The sequence below is a fragment of the Eurosta solidaginis genome, chromosome 5 (genome assembly GCF_040869045.1).
Source record: "Eurosta solidaginis isolate ZX-2024a chromosome 5, ASM4086904v1, whole genome shotgun sequence".
Classification (NCBI taxonomy): Eukaryota; Metazoa; Arthropoda; class Insecta; order Diptera; family Tephritidae; genus Eurosta; species Eurosta solidaginis.
The window spans coordinates 58,270,807-58,292,070 of NC_090323.1; the positions used below are offsets into that span (position 1 = coordinate 58,270,807).

General features: G+C 36.8%; 1 protein-coding gene across 6 annotated transcripts in view; it reads right to left on the bottom strand.

Moving 5' to 3' along the window:
- LOC137252177 (F-box/LRR-repeat protein 16) overlaps nt 1-21,264 on the bottom strand; it is a 701,255-nt gene that overhangs the window by 39,080 nt on the left and 640,911 nt on the right. For all 6 annotated transcript variants that reach the window (XM_067787531.1, XM_067787529.1, XM_067787530.1 and 3 more), the window contains one exon: nt 49-244. In XM_067787531.1, the coding sequence (XP_067643632.1) occupies nt 49-244 (196 nt within the window). The remainder of the gene's footprint in view (nt 1-48; nt 245-21,264) is intronic.

Genomic DNA, 21,264 nt, shown 5'->3' on the forward strand with positions numbered 1-21,264 from the left:
CATGCAAAGTACTTTACTATTTTACTGTATAAAAATCATGCAACTTACCTATCTAATGTTAGCTCTTCCAACTGATTTAGATCACAGGCTATATATTCCAACGATGCGTCTGTGATGCGCGGACACCAAGACAAATCGAGGGCACGTAACTTTTGTAGATTCTCGGCAATCAATTCAACGCCATCATCTGTGAGCTTACTGCAACCGGATAAACTAAGCACCGTTAAATGGGGTAAGGAGTGTACTGCAATGAGAATAGATAAACGTTATGAAAAATAAGAATAAGTGTCAGACATTTTACAAACTATGAAAATAGTATAATAGTCAGATATGTATGTATGTATGTACATAGCCATATATAATTAATGTACATATATATGTATGGCTGTATGATTGATTATATGTAGAAAAGGTCAGACATGTCGAGTATAAAAACATACATATGTATTTACACATAAGTGTACTTGAGCTAGAGGTGCTGCGAATATTATGCGAATACGAAGAATTACTTCGTACGCAGGCCGCGTTTTCAGTTAGCTACAATAAAACAAAGACAAACCAAAATAACCCATTTTAATTAACATAAACAATATCGTAGTTCCCAAAATTGCACTTGGCGATGGTTTTTTTCATTTCATTTCATTTCATTTCATTTATTAAAAGAAATATATATTAGCACAATAAGATCATGTATGATCTTTTATAGTACAACAGACATTAAATAACAGGATAATAATAAAACATTCAAGCTTTAAATTTAAAACATCAACCTGACCTGGTTACTATGACATTTTTCTGAATTTAACTTCTTTATCAGCTAGTCTTTCGGGTGCTGATTTTTGAAATCGAGTTCACCTACATTCATATTGGAGTTAAAGCCATACCATATATAGACACCTCTATCTATTCAACCATAGATTAAAGCATCTGCCTTATTCGAAACTTCATCGTTGTTTGGTATATAAATATAGCTTACGTTGCTACAATCTTATGTAGTATCACAACAGATCTTCATTTTGCCCAAGTTAGCTTCCCTTGGCGGAGCGTCTACCATTCAACCTAACCGAAGTAACAGATTTATATCCACAAGTTTTACTGAGCTTTTTAAAGAGTGCGATACGAGTAGGTATCGAGTACCTTTATTCGATATTTTTTTGTTATCGATTACTTTCCTGGATGTTTTTCAATGAGTACAGGTATCGAGTACAAAGTGGTATGGGAACAACACTAGCTGCACTAAACCATAACTGTGGTTACTGCAATCACGTCAATGCGGCGTATCAACCAACAAATCTCGCTGCAGAGAAAAATTTGTAAGTATACAGAGAAAAGAAAAATATGAATGAATAAATGCTTGGCAAATAAAACCAAGTAAATGCAGATGACATACTTTGTTGTGGTTAACTGACGAAACAACCAAAGGGCGGCAAAGTAGTAAAATTCACTTTGTGCAAAAAGGCGGTCGAAAGTACATTGGATGACAATAGGACGAAGCTAGAAATTGTGTGATACTGCTGTAGTAGGGCCAAACCGTCAGCGTGGTTGACTGTTGACCACTTGAAGGAGCAAAGCTAATTTGAATAGCTGACTGCTTAAGCGTATTTATGAAACCGCGAAAAATATACGCCATCGTATTATGTTGCGACTACACCAATAATTTATGTTTTGTGAAATATTTGTCTCTGTGAAATGTATTCATGTAAATGTTATGTTATCCTTTAACACTCATGATAGACGTGTACACCGATGGCTTCAAGCAATACAAGGGGTAGGGTCTGCAATATATTGCGTTAATTCGGAAATAAACACATCCTACAAGGAGCCAGATCACTACAGTGTTTTTCAGGAAGTAATAGGCGTGACTAAAGCAGTTGAAACACTGAAAGAAAATAGCTTAAACTGCAGCCGCGTCAACTTTCATAGCACAATATCGAAAAGAATTTGGATATGGAGAAATATACACATTATTGGGTCCCTGGGCATATGGGAATAGATAGAATTAAAAAAGCGGATGAGCTAGCTAAACAAAGCACGCCCCTCGAAGCAAATCAGAAAAGAGAAACAAGCGCGAGGCTGCAAAGTGTCGAAGACCATGTGCAGGTCTTAGAACCTTAGACTAAAAAAGTTACTCTTATTATTGCAAAGAGTTTGGGCTTCCTTGCGCCAACCATTCAGCGCTATCCGCTATTTTGGCTCTAAGAGCCCCTTCGAAGCTTATATACGGAATCAGGTAGTCTGTTTGTCCTGTAATTTAAAGCGCTATACTACTATGGCCGTATGTTCAAGCTGCCCCGAGGTACTGAGCCTCTTTGCAGTTGGTAATGCTATGTTCTTTACCTACAGGTCTATAGGTGGTTATTGCAGAATGGCATACAGTGCAGTCTTCGAGGTTGTTTTCAGGGCTCCCGTAATGCTAAGTATTGATAGCCTGAATATCATCCCTTCTTCTTTTTCGTGTGACCGTCCACCAAACAAGGACTTCATGGTACATGATAGGTTTCAGAATCGCTGTAAATACACAATTAGAGAGAGCAAGAGGACGATACACCCCACGTACAGCACACCATTCTTTTACACGTATTAAGTGCCGCCGAAGCCTCCCCCACGTTGAGCTTCCACTACAACTTACTCTGCAGAATGATTCCTAACTATTTTGTGCAAGGTTTCTCCTATAGGGTCATCCCTTCTAGCTAGGCCTGTCCGATCTGGGACCTTGTACCTCTTAGTAAACAAGATCATATCCATCTTGTCAGCGTCAACCCACCATTAGATTCCCGGGTATGTATATCCCGAAGCACCCGATCAATCAAGGGGCTAATAGTTGGAAGGCATTTTCCACTCGTGACAATTGCAGCACCATCTACATAAGCCGTAAGTTTTACAGGTCCCTCATAAAACCGCTTGAGCAGCTGGCTGATGACCAGCGTCCACAGCAGCGGTGACAACCCCGCACCCTGTGGCGTGCCGATCCATCTTGTTATGGTCCCGGTAATGTCTAATAAGGCTCATGATGGGTATTCTGACCGGACACTCCATACAGCGTAATTATGCCAGACTTTACGCTTATGCTAACACATTCTCTTGCACTCCACACAGCACATACACCAAAATTACACACGACGCCTTCATTCTACATATATTCCCCATATATGTAGCATGCCATTACGATTACATTTATACCACACGATTATGTTCAGGATTCCCTCATACCTTGAACAAAGATGTTTACACATATAGAACAAAATCCGAAACCCTCTCAACGCAATCTTCCAATTAAGGCGCAAACTCTTACAACTTTTATAGTTCGTACACTCAGAGAAAAAATCGTTCTAAAACGAACGAAACAAGTTAAAATTAAGAACATTCGGTGACAAGAGTTTGTTAAGTACGTTTTTTCTTAACTCGTGACCGATGGGCTTGTTTTAAGAACAGTTTTCCAAGCACACCGTTCGTATTTTATGACCACTTTGGTTTTAATGTGTGAACATTCTGTACTCATTTCATGCACTACTTGGGCTTGATTCAAGATTTTTCGTTCTCACGCTTCGAGAACGATTTGTGGTCGATTTAACAGTTTTCGGTCTCAATTCAAGAATGGTTTGTGCATTGGTGGGAGTGGGAAGGTACCATTTATTTATTTTTTTTATTAATAAATAACTTTTTTGTCCTTAATAAGAAATATTAATAACAAAGAGAAATTTTTATTAAAATTCAAAATTCAAAATTCAAAATTCCTCTTATTGAAATATTCTTCTTATTCGATGATGCAATCTGAATATATATTTAAAACGTTGCATAACAAAATTGAGAATTACCTGTGCATATGTGAATGGAACTCCACGAAAAATAACAGTTAAAAAAATAAAATATAAAAAAATTGCTTTAAAAAACTTCAGACTTTGACGGTGATCGAACTCGCGCCACACGATCGCAACTGCAACATCATAGCCGCTGGGCCACCACATCTGCTTGGTGGCTTGTGCCAAATGTTGTATTTAACATTGCAGTGCACACGAATTATACCGTTTCTTTTTTCTTGAACTTAATTTAAGAACATTGTTATCATTAATAGAATATTTGTTAATATTTTAGGACCAGCCGTTCTCATTTCAAGAAAGAACAAAGTTGTTATTTTAAGAACAGGTCGTTCGTTTTTCAAGAACATGAAAAGCTTGAATTGAGTCCGGTGGTGCTGGATCTTAGAACGGTGTTTTTCTCTGAGTGTATAAGAACAAACCTAGTCTAATGTGGCTGCCAAGATGCCAATGCGCCGAATTGCCTCGTTCCCAGATTAGCGAGATCACATGATAAGCCGGCACTTTGTCTACAGCCTCCTTTGGCTAGGAATGGCCTCAGAAGGTTGTTCTTATAGCAAATCGCTACTATCGGCATCCGCCGTACTTTCTAGTACGGGTTTCAGATATTTTTCCTATAACCAGCATCGGAAGCACCTCCCACTCATAGAGGTCATAGACATATACCCTGCAAAAATTGTTGGATCATGTGGTCCACTGGAGTACTTACCAGTATACTCCACTGTAATGCAGCAATGGACCAACTCATGTTTCTACACGAACATATTGTAAGCCGATCATTGCTCGTTTTTAACGATTGTAATCACTACACGATGTTTATTGGACTGTGGGTACTCCATGGATTACTCCGATGTAATGCGGAGCTGGAGTATATGGTCCAATCCTAGGACATCGCAATGTTAATTGGACCATATTTTTTGTATGAATTGTGGTTAATTTTGGAGCACTCGGTTGGTCCATAGCGAGTACTCCATACATGCATGCATGGAGTACTCGCGATTTTTGCAGGGTATTCGCTTTACTGTTAACAGTATATTGTGTACTCGTTTTTTAGACTTTATGCAGTAACATAACTCAACCGTTAGCGCAGCATGCATCGGAAGGAAAAGAAATATAGTCTGGTTGTCAATCTCGCAATCATTTTGTTGCATGTAAATAAGCAATTATCTAGATTTTTGCCTGCATGAATGTACGTACGATATTTGCAATAATGTAAACATTTCGAGTCGCAATCAAATCACTACGCACACACATTTGTACTTTTATAGGCAAATAGAAACAAGTAAGGAAGGTTAAGTTCGGGTGTAACCGAACACTACATACTCAGTTGAGAGCTATGGCGACAACATAAGGGAAAATAACCATGTAGGAAAATGAACCGAGGGAAACCCTGGAATGTGTTTGTATGATATGTGTATCAAATGAAAGGCATTAAAGAGTATTTTATGAGGGAGTGGGCCGTAGTTCTATAGGTGGACGCCATTTAGGGATATAGCCATAAAGGTGGATCAGGGTTGACTCTAGGATTTGTTTGTACGATATGGGTATCAAATTAAAAGTATTAAAGAAGGTTTTAAAAGGGAGTGGTGGTAGTTGTATAGGTGGTCGCCTTTTCCAGATATCGCCATAAAGGTGGACCAGGGGTGACTCTAGAATTTGTTTGTACAATATGGGTATCAAAAGAAAGGTGTTAATGAGTATTTTAAAAGGGAGTAATCCTTAGTTCCATAGGTGGGCGCCGTTTCGAGATATCGCCATAAAGGTGGACCAGGGGTGACCCTAGAATTTGTTTGTACCATATGGGTATCAAAAGAAAGGTGTTAATGAGTATTTTAAAAGGGAGTAATCCATAGTTCCATAGGTGGACGCCGTTTCGAGATATCGCCATAAAGGTGGAACAGGGGTGACCCTAGAATTTGTTTGTACAATATGGGTATCAAAAGAAAGGTGTTAAGGAGTATTTTAAAAGGGAGTGGGCCTTAGTTCTATAGGTGGACGCCTTTTCGAGGTATCGCAATAAAGGTGGACCAGGGGTGACTCTAGACTTTGTTTGTACGATATGGGTATCAAATGAAAGGTGTTAATGAGTATTTTTAAAAGGGAGTTGGCCGTCGTTCTATAGGTGTTGGCCTTTTCGAGATATCGCCATAAAAGTGGACCAGGGGTGACTCTAGAATATGTTTGTATGATATGGGTATCAAATGAAAGGTGTTAATGAGTATTTTAAAAGGGCTCGGGGATTAGTTCTATAGGTGAACGCCTTTTCGAGATATCGCCATAAAGGTGGACCAGGGGTGACTCTAGAATGTGTTTTTACGATATGGGTATCAAATTAAAGGTATTAATGAGAGTTTTAAAAGGGAGTGGTGGTAATTGTATATGTGAAGGGGTTTTCCAGATATCGATCAAAATATGGACCAGGGTGACCCAGAACATCATCTGTTGGATACCGCTAATTTATTTATATATGTAATACCTGCCAAGATTTCAAGGGTTTTTTATTTCGCCCTGCAGAACATTTTCATTTTCTTCTACTTAATATGGTAGTTGTCACAACCATTTTACAAAGTTTTTTCTAAAGTTATATATAAACCAATCCAATTACCTTACCATGTTTCATCCCTTTTTTCGTATTTGGTATAGAATTATGGCATTTTTTTCATTTTTCGTAATTTTCGATATCGAAAAAGTGGGCGTGGTCATAGTCGGATTTCGTAAATTTTTTATACCAAGATAAAGTGAGTTCAGATAAGTACATGAACTAAGTTCAGTAAAGATATGTCGATTTTTGCTCAAGTTATCGTGTTAACGGCCATGCGGAAGGACAGGCGGACGACCGTGTATAAAAACTGGGCGTGGCATCAACCGATTTCGCCCATTTTCATAGAAAACAGTTAGCGTAATAAAATCTATGCCCCTACCAAATTTCAAAAGGATTGGTTAATTTTTGTTCGACTTATGGCGTTAAAAGTATCCTAGACAAATTAAATGAAAATGAGCGGAGCCACGCCCATTTTGAAATTTTCTTTTATTTTTGTATTTTGTTGCACCATATCATTACTGGAGTTGAATTTTGACATAATTTACTTATATACTGTGAGGATATTAAATTTTTTGTTAAAATTTTATTTAAAAAAATTTTTTTTTTAAGTGGGCGTGGTCGTTCTCCGATTTTGCTAATTTTTAATAAGCGTACAAATAGTAATAGGAGTAACGTTTCTGCCAAATTTCATCATGATATCTTCAACGACTGCCAAATTACAGCTTGCAAACGTTTTAAATTACCTTCTTTTAAAAGTGGGCGGTGCCACGCCCATTGTCCAAAATTTTACTAATTTTCTATTCTGCGTCATAAGCTCAGCTCACCTACCAAGTTTCATCGCTTTATTTGTCTTTGGTAATGAATTATCGCACTTTTTCTGTTTTTCGATATCGAAAAAGTAGGCGTGGTTATAGTCCGATATCGTTCATTTTAAATAGCGATCTGAGATGAGTGCTCAGGAACCTACATACCAAATTTCATCAAGATACCTCAAAATTTACTCAAGTTATCGTGTTAACGGACGGACGGACGGACATGGCTCAATCATTTTTTTTTTCATCCTGATGATTTTGATATATGGAAACCTATATCTATCTCGATTCCTTTATACTTGTACAACCAACCGTTATCCAATCAAAGTTAATATACTCTGTGAGCTCTGCTCAACTGAGTATAAAAATAGAAAAAAGATGCAACGTTACAATATGAAGAACACAAAGCAAAATTAAGAAGCATGTGGGCAAAAATAACAAGTATGTACATATGTAGATTTAATATTAAAAATAGGAATGTGAAAATAAGTTATTAGAAATGTTAACATTAAAGTCAATGATAGAAAAGAGAATCAATAAAAATTTTGTAGATACATAAAAATACTAAACAAAATACTTCTATGTATGAACATTAACCTGGGTCGATTTGTATGGATGAAAGTTAACCGATATCGCGCCTTCGATTTTTCGATAGGATTTGGGCTCAGGAAAAAAAATTTCCACTACGCATACCCAAAAAAATTATTTTCGAGCCTGCCAAAAATGACGACCAAAACCCCAAAAAATTGTTTTCTTCTTCAAAAAATGTTGTAAAAACGTTGGCGATAACAGTTTTTTGAAAAAAATATTTTTTTTCGGTTTTGGGGAGTGTTTTGGTCGAAAAATTTACCTTTCGTCATTTTTCTTGCAGGCTCGAAAATTATTTTTTTTGGGTATGCGTAGTGGAACTTTTTTTCCTGACCCCAAATCCTATCGAAAAATCGAGGGCGCGATATCGGTTAATATATCGACCCAGTCTAATGAACATAGCGAAATAACTGGTCGTCATTTTTGATTCTTTTTCAAATCGTTCGTAAGTGTTTTTCACATATTTTTCTTATATTTAAAAGTTTGAATAACTCAACACCATAATCAAATAGGTGACAGTGAATACCAAATAATGTTCCGATTTGCTACAATGTGGCCAGTTAAGCTGAGAAAGCGGCTTAAAATAGATTAAATTACATTTGGAATTCATTAAGCTAAAGGAGTATGCATATGTATGTGTGAATATTTAAGCAGCTCTACTTAATAGGTATAATGGTGGTATGTTGAATGTACTAAGTCTAAGTAAAAGAAGGTAATGAAAAACGGGAATATATAAGGAATAGTCGAAGTGATGTCAGCGTAGTCACTTGACCGCAATTCTGATAGATCTACAACATTTTTGATGTGTAAACAGCTTTAGCGTAAGCGTAAGTCTTTGTAAGAGGTATGCTATATGATAAATGAAGGCGTACGGTGTAATATTAACATATCTACAGTAAAAGTATTATAGTATGTATAAGCACATGCGTCATGTAATATTGTTATATGTACTGTATGGAATACCAGAGAATATATAGGCGTAGGCGTATAGTCACTACACTATAATAGGGCTGCAAGGTATGTGATATAGTTGATATGAGCGAAATCACCCAGCAACTCAAGGCAATCATGTCACCTATTATTCTAACAGAAAGATCGTAACTAGAAAGTTTTGTTAAGAAGGACTTACCTCAGACAGTGCGTTATTAAGGCCGTGTCTGAGCGAAGTCGTTAATAAAGTCGCATCTCAGAAGGCCGGTTAAAAAATAAAAAAATTGTACTGAAGGGATGAATTAAATTTAGTTGAATTTCTTTTCATAATTTGTAAACGACTTAAAATGCTAATCTATACCAGAGAAGACACATGAATCTATATTCTGGTTTAGCAATTTATGTCCTTTGTGAATTGTAAATGGAAATATTGTAACGAATTTACTTGCAAATCCTCTTATTTGCCCTTCTGCTAAGTTCGAATCACTAAACTGTTGAATAAATAACTCCAATATTGAATAATGGAAAAATGGCCTTTATTAAAGTACTTCACAATAACACTTATACTTTGCAACTAGCTTGCTTAACAACCAAACTGATTGATAGCTCAAATGAAATTCTACTATTGCCCGACAGATTGCGTGCTTAATCAATAACTGCTTGATAGCTCAAATCAAACTGAATTCCAACGCCTCTACATTTGCTGCCTTTTATACTCTCTGATTTCAACGTTCGCATCTTCTAGGCGCTTCCATTTCGAGAATCTACTAGTTGCCATCAGCTCTCAAATTTCTCAGCTGTAACTACAACTGCACGATTTTATAGCTTCTCTCATTGTATACTTTCAGGAGTATCTCAAATATATGCATGTGTTTGTGAATTGCTTCTCCGCTACTCGTATACGTACATATGTGTAGACGCAATTATTGATTCGTTTATTTAGATACATAATGATTGAATTATTGATGTCACGTCACTGCTTAGCATCGGCCTAGAGATGGCAGTACCCCTTAATGCTTTTTTGACAATGAAAACATTTTTTCTCAGTTACCACTTTTTTGACCGGTCTTCTGAGAAACGACCTTATTAACAACAACTAAAAATCAACAGCTAAAATAAAATAAAATAATATAAAACGAAATTACAAAAAAAAAAAAAAAAACGAAATAAAATTAACATAAAATAAAATAAATTAATATAAAACAAAATAAAATACAATAAAGTGGAATCACATAAAATAAGTGAAATAAAACAAAATAAGATAATAAAATAGAAAAAAATAAAATATAATAGAATAATGTGAAAATAAATTAATATAAAATAAAATGGAATCACGTAAAATAAAATAAAATAAAATAAAATAAAATAAAATAAAATAAAATAAAAGAAAATAAAATAAATAAAATTAAATAAAGTGAAATAAAATAAAGTGAAATAAAATAAAATAAAATAAAATAAAATAAAATAAAACAAAATAAAATAAAATAAAATAAAATAAAATAAAATAAATAAAATAAAATAAAATAAAATAAAATATAATATAATAACATAAAATAAAATAAATTATTTAAGGCAATAAACACGTTTGCGATACCAGTGCTAACGTATAATTTCGGAGTACTAAAATGGTCTGACACGCATTTGGAAGGTGTTAAAAGCGACTCGAACACTGCTGATAAAATACGGTGAACATCACCCGAAGTCTGCTAGCAGGGCGTGGCCTGATAGATATCCAAAATCTATGTAAAATACAGATCGCAAACCTTAGCCAGTATTTCTTAGGGCAGAACACAGGACTACACCAAGCTGCATGCGGAGCGGATAAAAACTATACGCCTTTAAACCTGTTTAATCTCGACATACAGAATGAATAAAGCGATTCTATACCTACAGCATGATTCACTGATGAACGGAAAATGAAAACACTTCATGGCAGACACCCCCGTTCATTAAACCAATCAGGGATCGATCCCATTGCTTCAAACCTATGACTGAAGAATTCAGGAATCTTCATGGAAACTGAGGGCCTCATGATAGCAATACAGGACCAAGTCATCGCCACAAAGAATTACTTAAAGTACATTGTACGCGCTGAAATTGACAGTGGCAAATGCCGGAAAAGCCAACAGCAGACGGAAACAATACAGCACATAACAGGAGCTTGCGTTATGCTAGCTGCCACAGACTATCAAGCACGACATAACAACGTCGCGAAAATCGTTCACCAGCGCTTGGCAATCCGTACGAATCTGCTTACACAAAAAGTCTCGTATTATAAATATACTCCCTCGGCAGTGCTAGAAAGTAGCGAATATAAACTATTCTGGGACTGCACCATACTTATAGACAAAAGTATACCCCATAACAGGCCGGATATAGTCCTATTCAAAAAAAAAAAAAAACGAAGAGAATGAATGAAATGAAATGAATGAAAAAAATAAACTTAAAAAAATAACAGCAAGGCGCGATATCCTTCGAAGAGATTTTAGGCCGAGCTTTTCTTCCAATTTGCATCGTGCTCCATTTAATTTTTCCTAAAAACTTGTGGGACGGGACCTACTTGTTTCATGCCGACTCCGAACGGCATCTACAAAGCAGATTAGTTTTCACTGAGAGCTTTTCATGGCACAAATACACTCGGTATGCTTGCCAAACACTGCCGAGCGGTGACTCCGCTTAGACAAATTTTCTGCTAATTGAAAAAACATGTTGCTAAAATTTTGATGTTGCTTTTCCCGTGGCGTGAAGCCAGGATCTTCGGCGTGGTAGGCGGAGTACACTACCATCACACCACGGCGCTCGCTGAGAATTATGTTATATTTATATACAGATGTAAATGAGAATAAGTTGTGGAGAAATCGTAAAGTCCTTAATTAGTACTGCTCAAATGTAAATAAAAACTCTTATCCAATTTATATTGCGATGTCACACGAGCAGGGTCACATATTCCAGCTCGCAGTATTTATTCAGATGGCAGATGACGAAATGTTGCAAGACCGGGGCAGATTTCTGCAGGATAATGGTAATGACTTGGTTACCAGGTAACTGGAGTACAGATGTAGTGCGATAACGGTGATTATTGGTAAAGTCTAGCTTTTGAAATAAATTGTTCGAATTTGCCCATCCCATTCCATTTCGCATACATATGTACATATTTCTGAAAAAATAAAAATAAATGTGAGTATGTTCCATTTAATTCTTTTTTATTTAATGTCTTTCTAGTATTTGTCAAACCACATTACCTACTTTGCTTTTTCTTAAAACTATTGTAATTTAAGGCGTTTGTGCAACTTGTGGCTTATGGAAGCCTCACAAGCTATTTGCGCCACTATGCAGTCATTTACAATGTAGTGCATACATATGTACATATATAAATACATATGTCTCATTGTCTATGCATAGTTTTAACAATGACTAGTCTCTGTACTACAAAAACTGAGGGAGATCAGTGGAATCTTGTAGGCAAGGTAATACAATTGAAACTACATTAGCCTAGAATAAAATTACTGCGGTATTTGCTACAAGATACTTTTGTAACTTTTACCAATTTAATTGCAGTTCTACATGTTGTTTATTGTTCATTGAATTGTTTTTTTTTTAACTAAAGTAGAACAATGCAAGGGAATAGAGCCACAGAGCAATTGAGCAAGTCGCATAATTGAAAACAATTTTACAATAAGTCCACAAGAGTCAAATGTCTAGACGTCGAGATAGGCACCAAGCTTAGCTGGAAATCGAATAACGAACGTAGGGTCGAAGAGGCTTACAAAGCGTCCTATTCGTGTAAAAGCATCGTCAGCAGAAACTGCGGTATAAAATCCAAACTTTTGCTGTGGCTACATACGACCGTAATTAGACCCATACTAACATATGGAGTTATGGCATGGTGGCCGGCCATGGTTAGGTTAGGTTGAACTGGCCGGTTAATAAAGACCTCACATAGAATGAATTGTCAATAGTGTTATCAAAATTTGTTTGACGGCCAAATGTAAGAACCCCAATCAGGTGCCAGGACATATGTTATAGAAGAACTTCGTCCTCTTGGCAAATACTAGCAGTTTTATAGGACCCAGCTTAATTGCTGCTCGAGATCTGGCAACTCTGCCGCCCCTAATAGCCGGAGCGTTGACCTGGCGACCGCAGGACATGAACACAGAACGTGCTCAACCGTACAATATTAAGAAGAATAGAGTAAAGCGAGCAGCACTCAGAGGGGTAACAGGTGTACTAAAGTCCTATCCACTTGACGAACTAAACTTACTACTAAACCAACTACCTCTGGACCATCCCATACATCAAAATGTAACTTGGCCGGCATTAAAACTGTGTGAGTCTTACTTTTGGAATTCGAGGGAATAAGATGACAGCAGTATCCTCAGAAAGCTTCCCGTTGTGGCTGCGTCATCAGATTATCGCAAGCCGTCACTGGAGCGGCGTCATGATGCAAAGGAAAGCCACAATTTCACTCTACACCACCAGTCCAAAATGGACTGCAGTGTGGGAGCGGGTGTCTTCTGCGAATATCTTATTTTGTCGTTGTTAGTCTGGCAGCCCAATTTTGCTAGTATCTTCGAAGCGAAAGTTGTGGGTATAGAGAGAGCGTTTACGCTCTTTTCAGAAGGCTCGGTGGGGGCGTAAGGTGTGCCCCTGATAGCAGCTAGTAACGAGAAGACAGACGAACTTGCAAGGGCAGGGGCACTGCTGAAGGCAGCGGAGGCGGTCGAGATGCATCATCCACTTAGATCATATATTTCGTTATCAAATACGTCATGTAGGTAAATACCGCCGGGCATTGTAGTTGCTTGGCTTACTATCGAAAGATCTTAGGTTTGGGTTTTAGAGCCGTAACTTTGAAAATGAAATTAAAAATTAAAAAAAGGGGTTTCAAGAACGGTTTTTTTTAACAGAAACGAAACGTTGTTGTATAGATTCGGAACCAGTGGAAAATACTGGGACCTATCGCGTAAGCCCGCACTTCTGTTCAGCGGCCAGTTGTGCTTTATACAAGCGCGTTCCTATGGTTGCCGGTAATATTGGAAGCAGCGAGTTTGCAATCACCTCTTGTTACCTCGACTATGGTGTATAAAGAATAGTGTAAACAGTGAAAAATGTGCAATAGGGAATAAATAAAAGTAAAATGTGAGTAAAATTTTGAATTAAAAATTGCAAGACGAAGGCTCAGTGCGATAATCTTTGACGACTCTTAATCTTTCGGCAAGTTTGATTTTAAAGATGATTGTGGCCAAGCTTTTGGTGTAAACTTTGGCACTAAAATTCTTAATTCATTACGAGATATTACACTTGCAAACTAATATAAAGATGTGTGTGAAATTGTACTTATCTACATATGAGATGCTTTTACAGTGAAACCCATTTTAATAACCGTTAGGGTGGGCCGATTTGTAAGGACGAAAGTTAACCGATATCGCGCCATCGATTTTTCGATAGGATTTGGGCTCAGGAAAAAAAGTTCCACTTCGCATGCCCAAAAAAATGATTTTCGAGCCTGCGAAATTTAATTGTTTTGACTTTTTTTCGTATTTGATTTTTAAGGTTTTTTTCATGACCTACTAAAAAAATTTTCATATGTACATATATTTTGTTTTTCAAAAAACTGTTATCGCCAAAGTTTTTAGTGGACATTCTTGGGTCGGACAGGATATACATGAACATTTTACAATCAAATGAAATTGTTTTTGTAGGTCATGAAAAAAACCTTAAAAATCAAAGTCGGAAAAAAGTAAAAAAAAAATTAAATTTCGCAGGCTCGAAAATAATTGCGTAGTGGAACTTTTCCTGAGCCCAAATCCTATCGGAAAATCGATGGCGCGATATCGGCTAATAAATCGACCCAGTCTAATGTACATATATTATGCTTATATGTACATTAGGGTGGCTCCTAATTTTTCTGTTCATTTTTCGAATATCATAAGACGTTCTGCGGCAAATCCATTCACTTCAAACTAAAACTTATTATACTCAGTTGAGCAGAGCTCACAGAGTATATTAAGTTTGATTGGATAACGGTTGGTTGTACATATATAAAGGAATCGAGATAGATATAGACTTCCATATATCAAAATAATCAGGATCGAAAAAAAATTTGATTGAGCCATGTCCGTCCGTCCGTCCGTCCGTCCGTCCGTCCGTTAACACGATAACTTGAGTAAATTTTGAGGTATCTTGATGAAATTTGGTACGTAGGTTCCTGAGCACTCATCTCAGATCGCTATTTAAAATGAACGATATCGGACTATAACCACGCCCACTTTTTCGATATCGAAAATTTCGAAAAACCGAAAAAGTGCGATAATTCATTACAAAAGACCGATAAAGCGACAAAACTTGGCAGATGAGTTGAACTTATGACGCAGAATAGAAAATTAGTAAAATTTTGGACAATGGGCGTGGCACCGCCCACTTTTAAAAGAAGGTAATTTAAAACTTTTGCAAGATGTAATTTGGCAGTTGTTGAAGATATCATGATGAAATTTGTCAGGAACGTTACTACTATTACTATATGTACGCTCAATAAAAATTAGCAAAATCGGGGAAGGACCACGCCCACTTTTAAAAAAAATTTTTTTTTAAAGTAAAATTTTTACAAAAAATTTAATATCTTTACAGTATATAAGTAAATTATGTCAACATTCAACTCCAGTAATGATATGGTGCAACAAAATACAAAAATAAAAGAAAATTTCAAAATGGGCGTGGCTCCGCCCTTTTTCATTTAATTTGTCTAGGATACTTTTAACGCCATAAGTCGAACAAAAATTAACCAATCCTTTTGAAATTTGGTAGAGGAGTAGATTTTACGACGTTAACTGTTTTCTGTGAAAATGGGCGAAATCGGTTAATGCCACGCCCAGTTTTTATACACAGTCGTCCGTCCGTCCGTCCGTCTGTCCGTTAACACGATAACTTGAGTAAATTTTGAGGTATCTTCATGAAATTTGGTATATATGTTCCTGGGCACTCATCTCAGATCGCTATTTAAAATGAACGATATCGGACAATAACCACGCCCAATTTTTCGATATCGAAAATTTCGAAAAATCAAAAAAGTGCGATAATTCATTACCAAATACGCATTAAGCGATGAAACTTGGTAGGTGAGTTGAGCTTTTGACGCAGAATAGAAAACTAGTAAAATTTTGGCCATTGGGCGTGGCACCGCCCACTTTTAAATGAAGGTAATTTAGAAGTTTTGCAAGCTGTACTTTGGCAGTCGTTAAAGATATCATGATGAAATTTGGCAGGAACATTACCCTTATTACTTTATGTCTGCTTAATAAAAATTAGCAAAATCGGAGAACGACCACGCCCACTTTTTAAAAAAAAATTTTTTTAAATCCAAATTTTAAAAGAAGAGTTAATATCTTTACAGCATATAAATAAATTATGCCAACATTCAACTCCAGTAATGATGTGCTGCAACAAATTACAAAAATAAAAGAAAATTTCAAAATGGGCGTGGCTCCGCCCTTTTTCATTTAATTTGTCTAGGATGCTTTTAATTCCATAAGTCGAACAAAAATTAACCAATCCTTGTGAAATTTGGTAGAGGCTTGGCTCCTAGGACGATAACTGTTTTCTGTGAAAAAGGGCGAAATCGGTTTAAGCCGCGCCCAGTTTTTATACACAGTCCACCGTCTGTCCTTCCGCTCGGCCGTTAACACAATAACTTGAGCAAAAATCGATATATCTTTACTAAACTTAGCACACGTACTTATCTGAACTCACTTTATCTCGATATAAAAAATGGCCGAAATCCGACCATAACCACGCCCACTTTATCGATATCGAAAATTACGAAAAATAAAAAAATGCCATAATTCTATACCAAATACGAAAAAAGGGATGAAACATTGTAACTGGATTGGTTTATTGACGCAAAATATAACTTTGGAAAAAACTTTGTAAAATGGGTGTGACACCTACCATATTAAGTAGAAGAAAATGAAAAAGTTCTACAAGGCGAAATCAACAGCCCTTGGAATCTTGGCAGGAATACTGTTAGTGGTATTCCATATATAAATAAATTAGCAGTACCCGGCAGATGATTTTCTGGATCACCTGGTCCACATTTTGGTCGATATCCCGAGAACGCCTTCACATATACATCTAAGGGCCACTCGCTTTTAAAACCCTCATTAATACCTTTAATTTGATATCCATATCGTACAAACACATTCTAGAGTCACCCTTGGCCCACCCTAATGGCGATATCTCGAAAAGGCGTCCACCTATAGACCTAATGCCCACTTCCTATTAAAATGCTCAGTAACACCTTTCGTTTGATACCCATATCGTACAAACATTCTAGAGTCACCCCTGGCCCACCCTAATGGCGATATCTCGAAAAGACGTCCACCTATAGACCTAATGCCCACTCTCTCTTGAAATGCTCAGTAACACCTTTCGTTTGATACCCATATCGTACAAACATTCTAGAGTCACCTTTGGTCCACCTTTATGGCGATATCTCGAAAAGGCGTCCACCTATTGAACTAAGGATTACTCCTTTTTAAAATACTCATTACCACCTTTCATTTGATACCCATATCGTACAAACACATTCTAGAGTCACCCCTAGTCCACCTTAATGGCGATATCTCGAAAAGGCGTCCACCGATAGACCTAAGGCCCACTCCCTCTTAAAATGCTCAGTAACACCTTTCATTTGATACCCATATCGTACAAACAAATTCTAGAGTCAGCCCTGGTCCACCTTTATGGCGATATCCCTAAATGGCGTCCATCAATAGAACTATGACCTACTCTCTCTTAAAATACTCTTTAATACCTTCCATTTGATACACATGTCATACAACCACATTCCAGGGTTACCCTAGGTCCATTTTCCTACATGGTGATTTCCCTTATTTTGTCTCCATAGCTCTCAACTGAGCACCCCCGAACTTAGCTTTCCTTACTTGTTTTTGTTTAAGTTTTGCATCTCGTTGCGGTTTGAAAAGCATAAATTTTCAAAGTAACATTTTAAAGTATGATCCCTGTATTAAACGTCTTATTTGAAATAAGCTTTATGGTTTCTGAGCTATGAATTACCTACTTATTAACTAACTTAGTTGGCGCTTAACCGTTCATACGGTTACGACCGTCGAACAACGTTAGGCAAACTGGCATTAATTGGTAATACCAAGGGAATTTAAATCGGTTTCCAACTTATCCTTCCAGGGGAATGGGGGTCGCCCTATTCCTGTGCTTCCACAGGTGAGTTCCGCTAAGAATACGTTTTGGCCGGAGTATTATCTTTCATTCCAATAACATGACCTTGTCAGCACAGCTAATGTGTTTAAAAGCTCGGACAGCTCGTCATTAAATCTATTTTGCTACTCCAGAGCCAGCTCATCCGATATTGTCATGGTCTATGCTTCTGCACCATATAGCAGGACGCGTACGTTAAGTGACTTGTAAAGCATGATCTTCGTTGAGTGAAGGCTTTACTTTTCAATGGCCTACTAAGCCCAAAGTAGCATTCATTAGCAAGAGTCATTCTGCGCTGCATTCAAGTGGGTCAATGAAACCAGGCTAATCCTGTTCACACGCCCGATTTACACATATGTATATATTAGAGCGGGTCAAATTCTTTGTCCATCAGGAGTATACCAAAAACCTAATCCACAGATGATTCTAAGAAAAATTATGAGAAACTAGCCTAAAATAAACTTTTAATTATTGTATTATCATTTTTAACAAATTTCTAACCGAAAATTTTTTTCTTTAGAGCTAAAATAAGTTCAGAACATTTCCAAAGACTTTCATTCAGACAGTTTTTCTTTTTTCGAATTCGTTTTAGTAGAACAAAATTTTCAATAAAAAAAAACCTATATTTTCAAGTAATAAGCAAAAAAAAAAACATAATTCAGCCATACAATTTAACCCGCTCTAATATATATATAATAACTTCAAAGCTGATTTTGTTGTTTGTATGGTTCCCAAACAATAGAAGTCTTTAAATTTTTCGAAATTATGGCTGTCAACAGTGGCGTGGTTGCCAAGGCGTAAATGTGCTGAATCTTTGCACGAGGACAGCAGGTACTTCGTTTTGTCGATTGGGGCACAGTAAAAATCGATGTTAGATTAACCTTAGGACTACCAGATAGCCGAGATATGAATCGGGGACACTTCCAACAAAAAAGGTCATCAAATTTCAATGGTAAAAATTTTGACCAAGTTTAACCTTCTAAACGCAGTCGAAGACGAGCAATTGCACCCAGACTGCAAAAAAATATTTATAAAGGGTAGGGTAATATTGTAAATAATTTAACAATTCGCACAAATTATTCGCAGATAATTATTCATACATTCTTTTTTCTTACTTCTAATTTCAAGAATCTGGTGCTTTTTTTCTGTCAGCACTTCCCGATATATTTATGGGAATTGCTGATTTTTTTCAAAAGTTCAGCATTCTCAGGAAGGGTTAAAATTTTTTGGAATTCGGGACATGTAAAATCTGAAAAATTAAACTTCACTTGAAGGATATGCCCAACATTTTCAATACTCAAACGATTTCTTTCTTTTGTCGATTGCGAACACATTAAGGAGAAAATTCTTTTGTAGTTCGCATTGTGACATGGTATCGAATAGAAAAATTGAGCAATTTTGAGCACTTCCGAATATCCTTCGAGGTCTTTATTAGCTGAAAAAATGCAGCCATTTTGGCGCTTGCAGATTTTTGTGCAAAAAATCGTGATCATCGGCTTTGGATTCCAAAAATTTTCTCAACTTTACTATTTGATCATGTAACAAAGAATCATTGATGGTCACTTTTTTTCAAGCAAATAAAAGAGGCATGGTTCTACTTCACTATATTGCAAGTCTTGATCTGTTTTGAAATCCAACCATTTGAAAACCCTGAATTCCGAAAATGCTGACGTCGAAAGTTTCAGATATTCTAATGTTTCACAATAAACAATATCGGGTTTTGCCAAAAATTCGTCGCAAGCATGGTCCCTTCCATCTTTTCTTAATTGTGCCAAATTCGTCCTTACAGCTAATGGAATAAAATTCGATTTTTGTCATTCATCCACTTTTGTTAGGAGATCATCGTAAAGTGAAATTATATCTAAAATGCTATCGTAAAAGCGGGGACATTTAGAGTACAAGCGGGGACGCTGGGACAAATCGTCGAAAGTGGGGCCGTCTGGCAACCATAATTAACCTGCCTCGTATTTCAACCTTCGCTAACGCTAAAACTCCATCGCCAAAAATATATAAAACAGTATCAAGTGCGCAGAAAAGAAAGCAACATTTAGTACCGTGTGGTAATGAGGAATATAGCCTAGCTGCTTTACTTTTACATAGGTCTTAGTTGGTTATTCCTTGCATGCTTTTCTGCGCACTTGATAATGTTTTGTAGCCGCACTGATAAGGTCCAATAAGCTGATTCACGGTGGGCTTCAATCTTTCGTACAGAACGCATGACAGGAGCTTATATACGATACTTAGAAAGCTGATTCCGCGATAGTTGACGCAGTTTGCAGATTCCCCTTTTGTGGACTGGGCAAGGAGTGTTCACAATATGCAAATACATGAAAAAAGGTTTAAACTAAAGGTTTACGTGAACATACATCACATCACAAGTTATTTTATAGCTGAGAGTGGTCTGATTTGGTGGAAGCTCTAACATGTTTTTAGATTAGATGTGATGTTTTCTTCAAACAAATTCTTGTATGAGTCATCCAAAAACCTAAAGAAAAGTATTTCATTCTATAGCCGTTGGCTGAGATAAGACTGTTTTTAATCGGTTGCCAAGATAGGGTTATCCTGAACTCAGCCGACGAAATAATGCCACGGAATTCTACTTGTTGTATTAAAAATAAGTGAAATCACAGAGAAACGAACGTTTGTGTGGAAAATTCCAAATATTTCAAGTAAACTACAAAGAAACCTTATTTTATCTTTGAATGTGTATTTCAAATGAATATTTGTTGGCTAATTGTGTAAATTATAATCGGAGAAATTGATTGATATCAAAAGTTCTAGAAGGCAATGAGTGAAGATTATTTTTAGCTTTCATAGATTTAATGACAGTAAATCATCTCGCAGGGAAGAGTTGGTAAACAGCATGAATGAACTCCTATGTAAAGTATGGTCGGATGAGCGCATGCCCCCAGATTGGAAATTAGGTGTGCAACTGATGCGACCTTATCAGTGCGGTTCCAGACCTGGTAATTTACAATCGGCCAGATCTTCCCAACAGGCCAGATTCTGGAAAAGGCACTCGATAAAAGAATCGACACTCAAAATGTTGTTGTCGACTCCAAATCGGCCTTCAAAAACGCGAAAAGAAGTTGTTGTATCCTACAATGTCTGAATTTAAGTTCTTTGCAAAGTTTCTAAGGCTCTCTGCACCATTTAAAACAAAACAAAACTTCTTTTCGGGCGAGTTCATTTACCTAATTCTGGAGAAGATAGTTGTACCAGCAGAATTATACCGCTCTGATGATACTAATATTATTGGCGTTTGCGCCATGAGTTTTGCTTTCTCCGGATTAGATAAGAGGCGAAAAATGGGTCTTGCCATAAATGAGGACACAACGAAGTACTT